Consider the following 15,704-nt stretch of genomic DNA (forward strand, 5'->3'; position numbering starts at 1 on the left):
GGGGCATGTGCACGTTCCATCCCTGCATCACAAGGTAAGTTCTCAACTACCACCATTTTTAACAGATACTTTACCCCTTCAATTTCAACAACAAGTTCAGCCTGATGATGTTGTTTTTGATCACCATGCACACATTCAATCACCTTTTTGTTCTGATAATCAACACAGTTCAAAGGCACATGACATTTCTTAATTAAAGAAACAGCGCTACCAGTGTCCACCATGGCATCAAGAATGATCCCATTAACTTTCACTTTCTGGTTTACAGGTTCCACATTATCATCAGATCCCTCATCCCCATCTCTAGGAACATAGCAAAACCCTGTTAACTTGGCTTTCCTTAATGGACAGAATGAGGTAGAGATGCTTTAACCGGTGATATGTCTCCAGAGGTGCTTCCCCTGCTGGTGAAGCACTCCTCCGGAACCGCTGACGGTAGGTCTCTGGGGTAATGTTGAACTTCAGCAACAGCGCCTCCTTGAGTTGCTGGAAGTCACCTGCACGGTATTCATCCACCACTGAGTAGGCTTCCAGGGCTTTACCAGTCAGCAATGGACTCAGGCGGAACCCCCACTCACCCTCCGGCCACTACCAGGTACGTGCCAACCGTTCAAACCGCAGGAGGTAATTTTCAGTATCCTCCCCCTGCTGGTATAGAGGTAGCTTTGGGTCTTTGGGTCGTACTGGACGACTCAACAATGGCGGGTGCGCTGGACCTGCTGGCTGGTGGAACGGCTGGTTGCGGAGCAGGCCTGAACTCTGCACCGGTCTTGATGGGGCCAGCTCTCTCTGCTGGAGATCTCCCGGGGGCTGGAATGGCGTTGCTGGCGGAAGATCAAACCTAGGGCTTCCCTCTCCAAGAAGGCTGGAAAACGCCCTTTGGTGTGAGAGGGGTTGTTCTTGCCGAGGACGCATTGCCGTGAAAAACTGTCGCAGCTCCTCCCTGATGGCTTCATCCTTCCTTACCATAGCCTCCTGCCGAGCCTCGTCCCTCACCTGCTGCGTCGCGAGGAAATCTCGGACCAGGTCTGCTAGCACCGTGGCTGGAACAGATTGTTGTGTTTTCCTTCCTTCCTTCCTTCCTTCATTCACACACACACACACACACACACACACACACACACAGCCTTGGTATCAAGGGTAACAACAGGGGAGGGTGGACATTGGCACTACTGGGTCCAGTGGATTCAGGTTTCTTAAAATACACTAAAGGGGCTCTCAGTGTTTGGCCCCTTAGCATCACTACCTGCTTCACAGACAACATGACACAGTTTTCAGTTGTTTTAATTAACATTTTATTAGCATTTCCTACAAATTCATAATAACAGTTGTGTGTTCAGTATGCTGTGTCATCAACACTAAAACTATTACTCAAACATGATTTCCCTTCCAAGTGTTCTAGAACTCATCATTGAAATGTTATGAGAGTCATACTACTATGTACCCATCAAACTCTCGTTCCAGTGTGTGAGAACCAACTACAAGCCCTTAAAGAGTGTTCTCCAAGTTCGTATTTTATGGTATTTTATGGTATACATCACAGATTTTTGGCAAATAGTAAATCCCACAGAAGTACCATAATCGGCTACCCTTGATGCTCGCTTTTGTACCAAAGGCAACTCTAGCAAAACTTTGTACAGGAAAACATTTTGGCAAAGGAAACATCGTCTCATCTGCATTATTATTTATCCCATGTCCCTTTTTAAATAGTTGAAAAATATTGCCATTACTTCACATTTAGGAAAAAAACAAAAAACAAAACAGAACACACACATATCAAACCTTGAAAAATATGTCATTAGGCCAAAAGAAATAAAATATATAAATGTCCTATATAGTTAAATAAAGAATAGACTGTCTGCAATCATTTTTATTACCACCAACCAAATACCCAGAAAAAAACTGCACCTCAAAAACAACGGAAAAACATCACTTGTACAACTCATACAAGTTTTAAAAAGTGTAGAAAGGACAGGCCATCAATATCATCATATACCGTATACTGATGACAGATGCTGTGGCCTCTCGAAAAAAGGAAGTAGAATACCTGATAATGAGACTGCTTTCCCTTCCTTCAGTCTCATCCGTTGGTTTCTCTTGTATTGCTCAAATAGTGTCAAAGTGTTTCTGTCCAATTTAGGTATCCCCTTTCGGAAGTTGTACATATGATTTGAGCCCATCTGTGAAAGAAAGCATGAAGGGGTCTAAGATCCATCAAAGCAACAGGAGAGAGCCAGAGCTTTTTGGCTTGGAAATGGGGTTGCTTCTCTGGCTCTTAGCCGTCTCTTGGCTGAGATCCACTGCCCAGACATCTCAAGAGAGGAGGTATCTGTTCTTCTGTCATAAAGACATCAGTGAACACCTCAAGGGCCTGTTGATAACAGCAGGCAATTTCAGTCAGTCAGTCAGTCAATCAGTCAGTCAGTCAGTCAATCAATCAATCAATAAGTCAGTCTGTACATGGCTCTTGGTACAGGCACCTACATACAATTAGAATAATAATGACAAATGAAAATATCCTGAACAGGGCACTGCAAAAAATAAATCCACTGCAGTGTCCCAGCATATATATAACAACAGGAGAACCATCAAACGTGCAGGATAGAAATCCAATCTCACTCAGAGGAATCTTCTTTGAATGCAAACCGGGTAGGGGGGATGAAAAAGGAACAAAAGTGAAGAGAGTGAAAAAAACCTCTTAGGTACCAGGGTTAGGGGTTAGGGGTATCCTCACATGGATCCTGTGTGAGGTTGCATGTGTGTATGGTATCATCACATGGATACTCTTAGGTACCAGTGTATTCTCACATGGATACTCTTAGGTACCAGTGTATTCTCACAGGGATACTCTTAGGTACCAGTGTATTCTCACATGGATACTCTTAGGTACCAGTGTATTCTCACATGGATACTCTTAGGTACCAGTGTATTCTCACAGGGATACTCTTAGGTACCAGTGTATCATCACATGGATACTCTTCGGTACCAGTGTATTCTCACATGGATACTCTTAGGTACCAGTGTATCATCACAGGGATCCTGTGTGAGGGTGCATGTGTGTAGTTTCTTTCTCTGTGCACGTGAGACACATGTGTGCATACATATGTGAACATGTACAGGTGTGTGTAATTATGTATTATGTGTAAACAGCATTCAGTTGTGCCACTATGGCATCATCTAGTCATCATCTCTGCCCACAGTCCCTAGCTGTCCTCGATGAGCTTGGCGAGGGAGTCACGCAGTTCGGTCAGCTCAAAGATCTTGCCATCCAGCAGCTCCAGTAGAGAACGCAAGCTCTTCCTGAAGTCCTCCTGCTCCAGCTGACTGCTCTCCAAACGCTGCTCCAGTTCCCGAAGTTGTCCCTCCAGGTCTTGATTACGTAACTCAGTCTCCTGAAGAAGACAGCCATGCACATTGACCAATACACACGCACACACACACACACACACACACACACACACACACACACACACACACACACACACACACACACACACAGGTACGCACACATATGCTCAAACAAGATCAGATTATGAAAAACAGAAATGGAAAGCTTGTGAATCTTGCTTGTATATGCATGCTTACCTGAAGTTTCTCCGAAACTGAATCCCTGTGTGTCTGCAGGTGATTGGCATGTTGGACTTTCTCCTTTAGCTCCTCCAGTTCCTGAAGACACAGAGGGTGTGTAATGTTAAAATGTCAGACACCTTTCACCCAGAAAGGTGAATGAACAGACAAAGAAGGGATGACGAATTCAGCTTAAGGGGTTAAGGATGGATGGAGAGATGAGAGAGTTTAAGGAGACCAGTAATAGGTGGCCAGTTAACAGCGTTAGGAAGTTGTGGTGACCTCTTCCTTGGCTTTGAGCGTGGCTTCCAGCTCCTCTATAGTCTGATTGAGCTCTGTCTTTTGGATCTTAAAACCACTGGCTTGGCTGCTCACACACTCCAGCTCCGTAACCTTGGAAACAAACAGAAACACAGATTTTTAAACCCCTGATAAAGTAAGCGCAAGAATGACTTGATGGGTGCTAAAGGAACTCTCCTGCAGAGAGACCTGTCAGTGAATGCATGGGGATCTCTCCGTGTATCTGGGCTGTTGGGTCCTCAGGGTCATATGAAACGAGATGAACACAAAGTACAGATACAGGACACCTTGGAGTGGCACTGAACGTGCATGTTGTGTCTCTCACCCTCTTGTGCAATCGCTCCGCCTCCTCCTGGTAGGCTGCCAGCTGCTGCTTCCATTGCTTGACGTTGGCGGTGGACTCCAGCAGTGCTGCCGTCAGCTTGGCGTTGTTCCCCTTCAGCGCCGCCAGCTCCGCCTCCCAGTGCTTGGTGATGGTGGCGCCGCTGGAACCACGGAAGCATGAATCAGTGGCAGTGAAGGAGCCAGCAATTCTGTATTGTAGCTCCAGTCATTTTACAACTCATGAAGTTGGTTTTTGTTAGGGATTTATTTCACCCTTTTTAGGACTGTAATTAACCTCAGAATTAAGACACACAACCAAGAATATAATAAATAATTGACTTTTACTCTGGCAAAGAGGAGTGAATGGTGTTAGACCGCTTCTTCAACCTACACTCCTACGAGAGGAGCGCAGTGGTTTCAGAACGCTGTTCAACCCATCACTAACTTCCCTGGTACCATGTAACAGACTTTATGCAGAGACAATATCACAGAACATGCAGGAAAACACTCCCCCCTTGTACCATCCCGTACTCTGGTTCCAAGAGATAAGAATGTTTACCTAAGACCCCCAAACCCAGACTTTAACACAACAGTCCAGAATGAGTTCACATAAACACATGGTCTCCTAATTCAGTCCTACCCTAAACATCAAATGACAGGTCTGAGTTTAACATCTCTGTTCTCACAGATAGAATTCCTCTCATCAGAACAAAGGAACCTCTGAGACTAATATCAAACTACAAACACATCATGATAATAATTATATAGCATATTTCTTTCACAGTTTTCCTAACATTGTTGTTTATGTGCTTTAGGGACATGAGCCAGGATGCCATGGACCTCAGGTGTTTTAGACCCCTCTCCAGTGATAAGGAGTAGTCCAAATGGCCTTGATACCAAGCTAGATATACTAGCTATAAACCAGCCCTGCCTACCCTAAAAAATATATGTAGCAGGGCCTACGCCATTGGGCGGGCAGTAACCTTACGCAGGGGAAAAGCATCAGGGTAGCGGGTGGCATAGTCACAGACAACTAATATGTACTTGTACCCTGCTTGGGTTCTTTCCAAGGGTCCTACTATGTCTATTGCTTTGCAGGTCAAGGGTCAAAGGTCAAAGGTTCAGATCTCTATGACTGGTAGTGGCTGAAGTTGGTGAGGGCTAGTTTTTCTCCTACAGGTCAACTGACATTCAGTGCATGCTGTGCAGTAATCCTGCACATTGCTATACAGTCCTAGCCAATAAAACCTGGCTGCAATTTTCTCTAAACTTTTGATGTTGCTCAAGTGACCCGCTCAAAGGATATTATGGCCCATGGCTAACACTATAAGTAAACTGAAACTGTACTGTAAAAGAAGGTAATCTTTAAATCCCATGGTATTGCTTTCTTAATGCTGCGGTCATAGTATTATCACTACACACTTTTTGCAATAGGATGATGCAACCATAGCCTATTATATTCGAAGGGCATTTTCACACCTGAAAGTCCAGACCAAGGTCCGAACCAAACAACTTTGCAAGCACACTAAAGAACCTTGCATGACACACCTCCATCCTGTCTTCATCACCTACATGGGCTTGGTCTCCCTACACTTGACATTGATTGGTCTGCAGATGAGCTATCCAGGTCATCATATAAAGAAAAACTGTCCTTCTCATTTGTCGACACACCTTTTTTTCAGACATCACGCACCTTTATAAACTGCTAGTGCAGTTTCTTTATCTTTAGGTGCCATTGCTCTCTAGTCCTCTCATATCCACTTTCTCTCATCCTCTGAGAAAATACGTTTTCCCATTTTTATGCATTTTTTCAAGTTTACTTTTGATGTCTTCGTTGGACCAAATCACAATTAAAGCAGCAATAAGGAGTTCTGTTCCAAAACTAGCATGCCAAAACCTTGCAAACACCACCGACAGCCTAGTACACTGATAGAAACTTGCCAACACACTAACTGGCGTATTTTGGCAGTAAAGCTGGCAATGTCATGCTGTGAAAGCTTTTCTTCCATTTTTGCAAGGTGTTCCAGCCAGGAAACAAAGAAACTACATAGTGCAGGGGTATTTAATTCAAATTCAAAGAGGTCCAGTTAGAGAAAATTTCCTCAAGCAGAGGTCCGGAACATCATAATGTCTAACTTTCGTTATGATTCAGAGCCATGTATATTAAAGTAGCCTAGTATGTATCAACATCTGTATGTAGTCAACAACTGACTGTCAAATCAAATAAAGAAAGTACAATTCAGGGGCTGTGGTTATTGAAACCACTTGTTTCGGCTCTATTCCCCTTTTTGTTAACATCTCCTTTATGGCCAGGTAGATGTCCTCTCCTCTTGTACTGGTCTGTACTGAAGGGGTGTAACATCTAACAAGTCTTCACAGAACTCTTTCTTCTCCTTGTTGAAGAACCTTACCTATACTAACAGCTGAGCATTGTCACACACATCTGTGTAGTCATCTACAGCTAAGCCTACACATGGTGCCTTATGAAATGCTTCATCCAGCTGTGCTAGCACATCCTGGGTTAAAATTTCAGTTTTCTTTGTGGCTGATGATGCGGACATAGGTATTTGCTTGATTTTTTCACAAAACTCTTCTTCTTGTTTTCCCTCAAGTAAGGTTTCAGCTACCGCACTCATGCACTCCTTGACAACCCCTCCGTCAGTAAATGTTATTTTTTTTATGTTGATCCAAAATCCAAGCAACTCTAAGGGAACATTCGTTAGCACGTTGTTGGGCAGTGAATGAATGTGTTAGGATTCTGGTGGATCAATCATATTGAGCTAAGATCGTTTATTTTCTGTGCCCTCAGTTCGGATTTGAGTGGGTATGTTTGCTTGAAAGATTTGTGCTTCGTCTCATAGTGGCGCTTCACATTGCCGCTTTTAATAATCGCCACAGTCTCGGAATATATGAGACGTACTGGTTTTGAACTGCCCCTGGGAAGAATGACCATATAATAGTCTGTCCATTCTTGATTAAAAGCTCTGTTTTCACTGCCTACTTTTCTCTTTTTAGAGCACGCCATGTGAAATTACTTTTCTCTCTCAATTATTTACTACTATCTCTCATCTCGTCTCTCCACTAATCGTCATCTCACTCACTGACTCGATGCGCAATGCTTATCGGAATGCACAGATTTGATTGGCTGAGTAGTATCATGTGAGATTATTTACAACAAATGCAATTGTACTGTGAGTTTCCTGGGCCGCTAAACCAGTGGCGGTTTAAATAGAAACACTACGTCAAAATGTTATAAATCTCAGTAATTTATCGGTTATAAGTCCGGGTCCGGATAGGATGGCGTCTGGGTCCGGACACGGACCGCGGTCTGCCTATTAGTGACCTTTGACATATGTGTGCATGCATATGTGCATATCCTGGATGGCTAGTGGGAAAGACACAGGTGTTTATCTGTCCTTCACATGACCATATGCTATCAAAATTAATTTGAGGATGGTACCAAAACTAGTTGCCTATCAAACCATACCTCAAAAAGTGTCAAATTGTTGCATAGTTCTACATTAAATACTTTTTCTCCTCCTCTCCCCATGTGCTACCTCAGCTCATTTTTACTTCACTTCCGGTTCTTTTTCTTCTTCTATTGTTTAATAAGTGACAATAGCCTGTCTCAACCCCCTGTAATTGGTCTGAAAGTCCGACCATCCAAAAGTGTTTTCACTTGACAAACCATGGTTCAGTTTGATCTTTTGGTCGGATCAAATTTTGACTTTGGTCTGGACTGTGGTCCAAGGCACCTTTCACACATGCTATTGTGGTTCAAACCAAACTCAAAAGTCCAAAGATCCGGACAAGGTAGGTGGGAAAGCACCTTAAGACAGTTGCATTCTGGATTTTGTGCCACTCTGCTTACCTGTGGGGGAAGAGCATTGAATTGGTCTCTGCCCGCAGGTCTGTGTTCTGGGTTGCATCAGAAATCAGCCTCTCATCTTCAGTGCCGTTAATGCTCTCTGGCGTGAGAGGTGACTGGAGGTCACATGTTGCTGATTCCTTTAACAACAACAAACAAGAAAACCATCCATATTACATATTCAACGGTTGGCAATTCATCTGTACAGACATAGACATTCACTGCATTTAAACATCTTCACGTAAGAGGCTATATTGGCACGTCTTCCTATCCACATAGACATTCACTGCATTTAAACATCTTCACGTAAGAGGCTATATTGGCACGTCTTCCTATCCACATAGACATTCACTGCATTTAAACATCTTCACGTAAGAGGCTTTATTGGCCCCTCTTCCTATCCACCCTGTTGGTAATTCTTATGTAAAGTAGTATTTATTTATTGTTACACCATGTTCTTTATTGCTCTTAGCTTGACTGTTCTCTCCATTGTACGTCGCTTTGGACAAAAGCGTCTGCTAAATGACTAAATGTAAATGTAAATGTAAATGTAATGGGTGGACCTGGACTAAACACAGGGAACTTTAATTTGGGTTGTAATCTGATTTCAACTGCCAACTAGCTAGCTAGGACACTGTCATGTATCACCTTCACATCTGAGAGCCCATACATGAAGGCAGGTAGATGAGAGTCCACCAACCATCATCGGAAGGTAGTAGGGAGTTTGGGATTTTCATTTCATGCATCCCTTCAGTTCATCAGCTCTTAAGAGCCTTCAGATGATCATTTGGTTTCCCCCTCTGTAATTGAACTCAACTGAAGTCTTTTTATTAAGTCTGTTTCAGATATAAATTTCAGACAATGTCCACAGTAGAGGATCCAGAGTCTGGCCGGAGGTGCCCATTCAGACTTGCACCTTAAGTCAGGGAATTGTCTGCTTGCATCATGTTAATACCAGCAGGAACAAGACCAGGGCAAGTGAATTAAAAAAGAATGGGCACGAAGCTTATGGCACCAAATCATTATTTTTTTTATAATTTATTCTAACTAAATTAAGCTTTCAATAAAACACATTTAAAACTATTTCTACATTGAAACATTTGATCCCTTTAAATCTAACACAAAAGGGCTTCGCCAAGTCCTGTTGCCTAGTAACGGTAAACAACTCAAATAGAGGCAAGTTACCAGCAAGACTCACCAGAGTAAATGGTTTGGTTGAAGGTAATGCTTTGATTATAGCCTAACGTTACTCTGTCTAGGGTCGAAAAAGCTTGAAGGAAATCAATGAAAACACAAATAAGTGATTCAGATGTTGAAAATGTTTTCTCTGTTGAACTAACTGTAGCATGCAGGGGTACTTTAAGGATATTAAATTCCTTGTGCCATTGGTTGGGGACTTCCCACAGTGGTCAAACCTTTCCACCCACAGTGGTCAAACCAAAAACCTTGACTATGAATTATGTATTATTGCATCAGGGTGGACCAACACCTTCATACTGCTACTAAAAAATACTTAATAACAGCAACAACAAAGAAATACCTTCAGAGTTGTGAAGTGAGCACCTTCCTTTGTTTGTTGATTTAGCACCTTCCTTTGTTTGTTCCTTCCATTGATTTAGTCCGAGCCCCCCCCCCCCCCCCCATGACCATGATGGGTTAAGATACATTACACCAGAAACCACACAACATACACCTCAAAATAGACCACAACTATGAACATCAAGCCCAACAGGATTCTCCAGCTATTCTTAGTCCCAGTTGATGTGCGCTCTAAGTGTACCCTCTTTGGGTATACCTACGTCCTTTTGATGTGCGCCCTGAGTATAGCCTCTTCTGGTATACCTATGTTGATGTGCGCCCTAAGTGTACCCTCTTCTGGTATACCTACGTCCTTTTGATGTGCGCCCTAAGTAGAGCCTCTTCTGGTATACCTATGTTGATGTGCGCCCTAAGTGAAAAATAAATCCAGAACATCTTCCAAAGTGTGTCAATGTTTGCCAATATGCCATATTCGAAAACCAAAATCCTCTTCAGCTATACTCATACCCGGCTTATGCAGGCTGTAAGTATGCCAAATCAGGAACATTTCACGAAACATGTTACAAAGATTAACTCACACGCCCAACAGGTTACACAGGTTAACTCACACGCCCAACAGGTTAACTCACATGCCCCAAGTAGTTTTTGAGCACCTCAGCTATAGCCATTGTGGCTACCTCTTTCAGCAGCCTCGGACAACTCCTTAACAGGTCCTTTAAGTGTGTATCCTAATGGATGCCCCTCCAGTGGAGAACATGTGATGTGGTGTCATATAGGTGTCCTTACAAAAGGATAAACTCAAGGTTCCCTACAGGTGCCTTTCGGATGGAAAAAAACATCTCACAACGAGCCCTCTTAGATACGAGAAAACATGATGAAGTGCCCTTACAATGGGTAAAAAATGTAACAAAATACGTTTCTGAAATACAGTAACTGCCTTTAAAGCCCTCAAAAATGGTGTGATTAAATAATGTTGATCAAAAGTACATTTTTATGGAGTACTGTACATCACTTTGTATGCATACATTTTGTGTGAGCACAAGAGAGAGAAAGAGAGACAGAGAGAGCACTGGTTACAGGGCTCGTCATTGTTGCCATGTAGTGGTAGCTAGCTAGTTAGCTAGCTAGCTAATTCACTGAGGCAAGAACTAAAAAGCTAAGGATATTAGAAGCTTTTTCAAAAAGAAAAAGGATGAAGGCAACAAGGCGCAGGCCAGACTAGAGGAGGTGGAGGAAGAGTTATCTCCTGTTGCTGACCATTTGGGGCGAAAGCAAGGTAAAAGGTAATAAGAAACTCAAACTCAAACTAAACTCAACCTTAACATCTCCTGGTTTAAAGTCAAATCTCCAGACAGGACTCTTTAGAGGCCAATCTAAACGTCGGTTTACCAAACAAAGGCTGACGTGTTTTCAAACAGTATGATCCTTTGCTCACAGGAAATGTCATATCTGCCTATAAAAACCTTGTTAATGTGTCCTCCATTATTAGCAACTTTATAGGTGATCTATGGCTATATTCCGTCCTGTGCCTGCGTAACATAGCAAGTGTGAACATGTAGTCAAGCAATATGGTGTAATAGATGGGGTCATGTTCATGTGAGTCAGACAGACGACAGGCCTACATGCCATCGGCTGTCTTCAGTCTCAAACTGGGTGAAAATGGTGCATTTAGCTGCCCGAATCTTCCAACCTTCACTGGGGGGGGGGGAGATTTATAATGATGTATAATGATTTATAATGATGTATAATGATTTATATACCTGGGTGGGAGAGGTTTATAATGATTTATAAATGATTTATAATGATTTATATACCTGTGTGGGAGAGGGAAGAGTTACCTGTGTGGGAGAGGTTTATAATGATTTATAATGATTTATATACCTGTGTGGGAGAGGGAAGAGTTACTTGTGTGGGAGAGGTTTATAATGATTTATAATGATTTATATACCTGTGTGGGAGAGGGAAGAGTTACTTGTGTGGGAGAGGTTTATAATGATTTATATACCTGTGTGGGAGAGGGAAGAGTTACTTGTGAGGAAGAGGTTTATAATGATTTATAATGATTTATATACCTGTGTGGGAGAGGGGAGAGGTTTATAATGATTTATAATGATTTATACACCTGTGTGGGAGAGGGAAGAGGTTTATAATGATTTATAATGATTTATATACCTGTGTGGGAGAGGGAAGAGTTACTTGTGAAGGAGAGGTAGCCAGGTCCATCTTCTCTTGGGACTTCTCTTTCGCCAGACGTGCAGCCTCCTTAAACTCTGCAAATTTCTCTGCAAACTATGAAACATACTCAGTCATAGGGGAGAAAAAGCTAAAGTAACATATTGAGTCATCGGGGAGAAAAAGCTAGGGGCTTCTTTAAGGCTAAAGCTTCATCCTGATGATGTACACACACACACACACACACACACACACACACACACACACACACACACACACAGTACTGTACAAAAGTTCACTTACACTGTAAATGCTGCCAACAACTTGCACCAAGAATCACGGACACAGCAGTACTTCTTAAAGTCAAAACATTCTACATATACCTAAAATCAGTGTTGAGACTGCCAACTCCAACACTCACCTTAGCCAGTTGACCCTCTGAGGAGAACCCAAGGCCATAGACGGTGTTGGCTCGACTGTCAGCCCATTGGCCAAACTTCTGAGATGTTTTGGTGAAAGTCATGTTGGGGGTGATGGTACTGTTAATGATGGCCTGGAAAGTGCAAATACTGCATCACATTCACTAATTTACAAAATCCATTTTGTCTTTAAATCCTTCTGTAACAAAGTTTTCAATTACAATATTCAAATGGTAATCTTTCACCTGTTGAAGCAGTCAGATCACTCGATCTTTTATCACTTGGGGCAGTTTGCACATTCTGCCTGGACCCCGATTGCTTGCGGCTCATTATTCTGATAGTGTATTGTTGTTCTATATTTAAACTCATTATTCTGATAGTGTATTGTTGTTCTATATTCAAACTCATTATTCTGATAGTGTATTGTTGTTCTATATTTAAACTCATTATTCTGATAGTGTATTGTTGTTCTATATTCAAACTCATTATTCTGATAGTGTATTGTTGTTCTGTATTTAAACTCATTATTCTGATAGTGTATTGTTGTTCTATATTCAAACTCATTATTCTGATAGTGTATTGTTGTTCTATATTTAAACTCATTATTCTGATAGTGTATTGTTGTTCTGTATTTAAACTCATTATTCTGATAGTGTATTGTTGTTGTTGTCCGTCTTCTCACTCCATAGTGGAACATTGGCCATCGATAGCGAGTTTCCACCGGATTTGGTATCCACTTGTTCTCGATGTTTTGGTAATTCAGTAAATCCACTAAGCGAGGGATTAGCCCACCCAGCTTCAGCTAACAGCACCTAGTCTTCCCAGGTGGTCTCCAGTGTTAATTTCGTTGACGAAAACTATGACGAAAAATATTCGTTAACGACCTTTTTCCCGTGACTAAGACGAGACTAAGACGTGACGAAAACGGATCTTTATAAATAAAAACTATGACTAAATCTATTTTAACTTTCGTTGACGAGACGAGACGAGACGAAAATGTTGGTGGTTGACTAAGTCACAATTGTTTTTTTTTTCTAAACTTGTATGCACATCATTGGTTGAATGTTGCCCGGTCCTGTATCTATCCCTCCTCCACTCCCTGAGATGGCCAGACATGCAAGTGACGCCCTATGGCTTAACGTTATGATGGCTGAAGTTCAAGCACTCGGTACTGGAAGACAAATAAGAATAGATATCTGGACAGTCTTAAATTATAACTTGACAGAAAATAAAACACAATGCACCGCAATAACTGGAGAGAAACCGTGTGGCTTCAAAATACATGGGAAGAACACAACAAGAGGCACCTGAAAGCGCACAAGACAACCCTGCCATTTATGCCAAGGTAAATTAGCTAGTAACTGTCAATGATAATTAGCTAATGTTAACTAGTTATTCGAATATATTAGCCAACGTTAAGTTAACTTCAAAGGGGCAGTCGAGTGTATAGGTTGTGTCAGCTTGGATAACTAGCTAGTCATTTTCGATTGAAACCTCCCGTTTGGCTTGGCAAATGAGTTCCAAAACTTTTAGCTAGCTAACGTTGGCTAACTATGAGGTAGCATAGCTAAGTTATACTAGCTATCGATAACTAGCTAGTAAACACATTGCAGAATGGACTATAGGACAGGCAACGCATGACATTAATCAAGAAAAAATAAATGAATATGTGATTGGTTTACATATCCTTGTCTATTTATGCAATTGTTATTAGCACTACTTTCAACTCTCAAACTATCCGTCTAGCTAAATACTGTATGTTGGTTATCAGATTGCACAGCAATTCATATGGAGGATATGTGGTTGATTTAACTAAGGCCAGGTAGTCATAGTAGTTGTATTGTGTTATCAGATCATTTGAATCTTCAAAATCTAGACTTGATATTCTCTTATATTTTAATGATAATACTGTTAATTAAGTATTGCCTTACAATTATTATTTACATTGAATTCATTGGAATTCAGCTGTAGGCATAGGAGACCTGTATCTTAGAGACTAATTGCATCCACAGTTTACGTAGTGCAAGCTTGACTATTATGCAGTTGTAGACACAACACAAGGGGTCCCCGGGCCTGAGAAGGGATGGAAAGGAGTTTAATGTGACTATAAGATGGACTTAATTTTTAGTTTAATGTGACTAAAACTAGACTAAAATGTAATGAGACTTCGTCGACTAAAACTAGACTAAAATGTTCTGAGTTTTCGTCGACGAAAACTAGACTAAAACTAAGCAGGATAAAAATGACTAAAAGTGACTAAAACTAATATGCATTTTCGTCTAAAGACTAAGACTAAGACTAAATCTAAAATAGCTGCCAAAATTAACACTGGTGGTCTCCCATCCAAATACCAACCAGGCCCAGCACTGCTTAGCTTCTGAGATCCTACGAGATCGGGCGTACTCAGGGCCTCATTTACTAACAGGATTAAAACCGTCTCAAGGCACTTTACAGAGCCCAGTGCCTGAACCCCGCTTAGAGCAAACACAATGGCAACAGGGGCAATAAAAAAACTCCCTGTTAATCTTAAACAGAACCGCGGCACATAAGGGGAGACCAATCTGCTTGAGGTGCAAGTATGCTATGCATGAATTAAGCATTTATAACCTTTTTAAGGGTCTAATGAACTATTTGTAAGTAAATCTACTAATGTTATCTTATGTCTTGTAAGGGCCTGTATATATTGAATTAACCATTTTGTAATACCTTGTAAATGGTTTATGAACACACCTTATTATAAAGCATGACCCTCTGCTATGTCATAGCCCTGTGTAAAGTGATAGGTCTGTGTAAAGTGATAGGCCTATATAATATTTAATTCTTAGTCCTAGTAGTGCCTACATAAGGAAAGAAATATACAATATGTGTAGTGGATGTAATTTCCGCCTGAATCTAATCTCTCCTTAAACCATCATAACAGCAGGTTTAATCTAACATGCACACAAAGTGACCTCTAGTGGCGGTTTCCTGAACACACAGCAACTGAAATCAGAGTTGAAGGTTAAACCACAGGTGCTGATGAAACATCACTGGGGCTGAGAAGCCACATGGCTTCTTCTTCAACATGAAAGATTAAACCTGTGTTAAACTCTAAAGCGCAGAATAACTAATAACAGAGCCCAATATTATTACCAAAGATAACAGGAACAAAAGGAACCAAACAGTGCCATTGCAGAGTATAAGAAGAACATTAAACAAGGTGGGCCTTCATGCCTGGGCACATAACTAACTTAAGATGTTATTTGTCTGCCTTGCTTTAAGGGTGTTTGGTGGAGTAAGAACTAGCAGTCTTGATCGTGTGACTGCTGAACATGGATTCTCTTAAATACCAGGCCATTTTAGATTAGAATGTGATACCTTTGTATACATCAAAAGAGGGGTTAAATAAATTGGATTGAAGATGTGTGTGTACATGTATGTATGTGTGAGTACATGTATGTATATGTGTGTGTACATGTATGTATATGTGTGTGTACATGTATGTATATGTGTGTGTACATGTATGTATATAGTAT

At 41.4% G+C, this 15,704-nt stretch overlaps 1 protein-coding gene across 1 annotated transcript in view; it reads right to left on the minus strand.

Annotated features, from left to right (window-relative positions):
* Positions 1–1,271: 1,271 nt before the first annotated feature.
* The window catches only part of LOC105902424 (homer scaffold protein 1), a 50,743-nt gene continuing 36,310 nt past the window's right edge, over positions 1,272–15,704 (minus strand). The window contains exons 3-9 of the mRNA XM_012830009.3: positions 12,192–12,323; positions 11,771–11,887; positions 8,063–8,199; positions 4,193–4,352; positions 3,850–3,960; positions 3,586–3,666; positions 1,272–3,392 (exon numbers count right to left, since the gene is read on the minus strand). Coding sequence (XP_012685463.2) covers positions 3,204–3,392; positions 3,586–3,666; positions 3,850–3,960; positions 4,193–4,352; positions 8,063–8,199; positions 11,771–11,887; positions 12,192–12,323 — 927 coding nt within the window. The 3' untranslated portion in view covers positions 1,272–3,203. The remainder of the gene's footprint in view (positions 3,393–3,585; positions 3,667–3,849; positions 3,961–4,192; positions 4,353–8,062; positions 8,200–11,770; positions 11,888–12,191; positions 12,324–15,704) is intronic.

The sequence above is a fragment of the Clupea harengus genome, chromosome 12 (assembly GCF_900700415.2).
Source record: "Clupea harengus chromosome 12, Ch_v2.0.2, whole genome shotgun sequence".
NCBI classification, from domain to species: Eukaryota; Metazoa; Chordata; class Actinopteri; order Clupeiformes; family Clupeidae; genus Clupea; species Clupea harengus.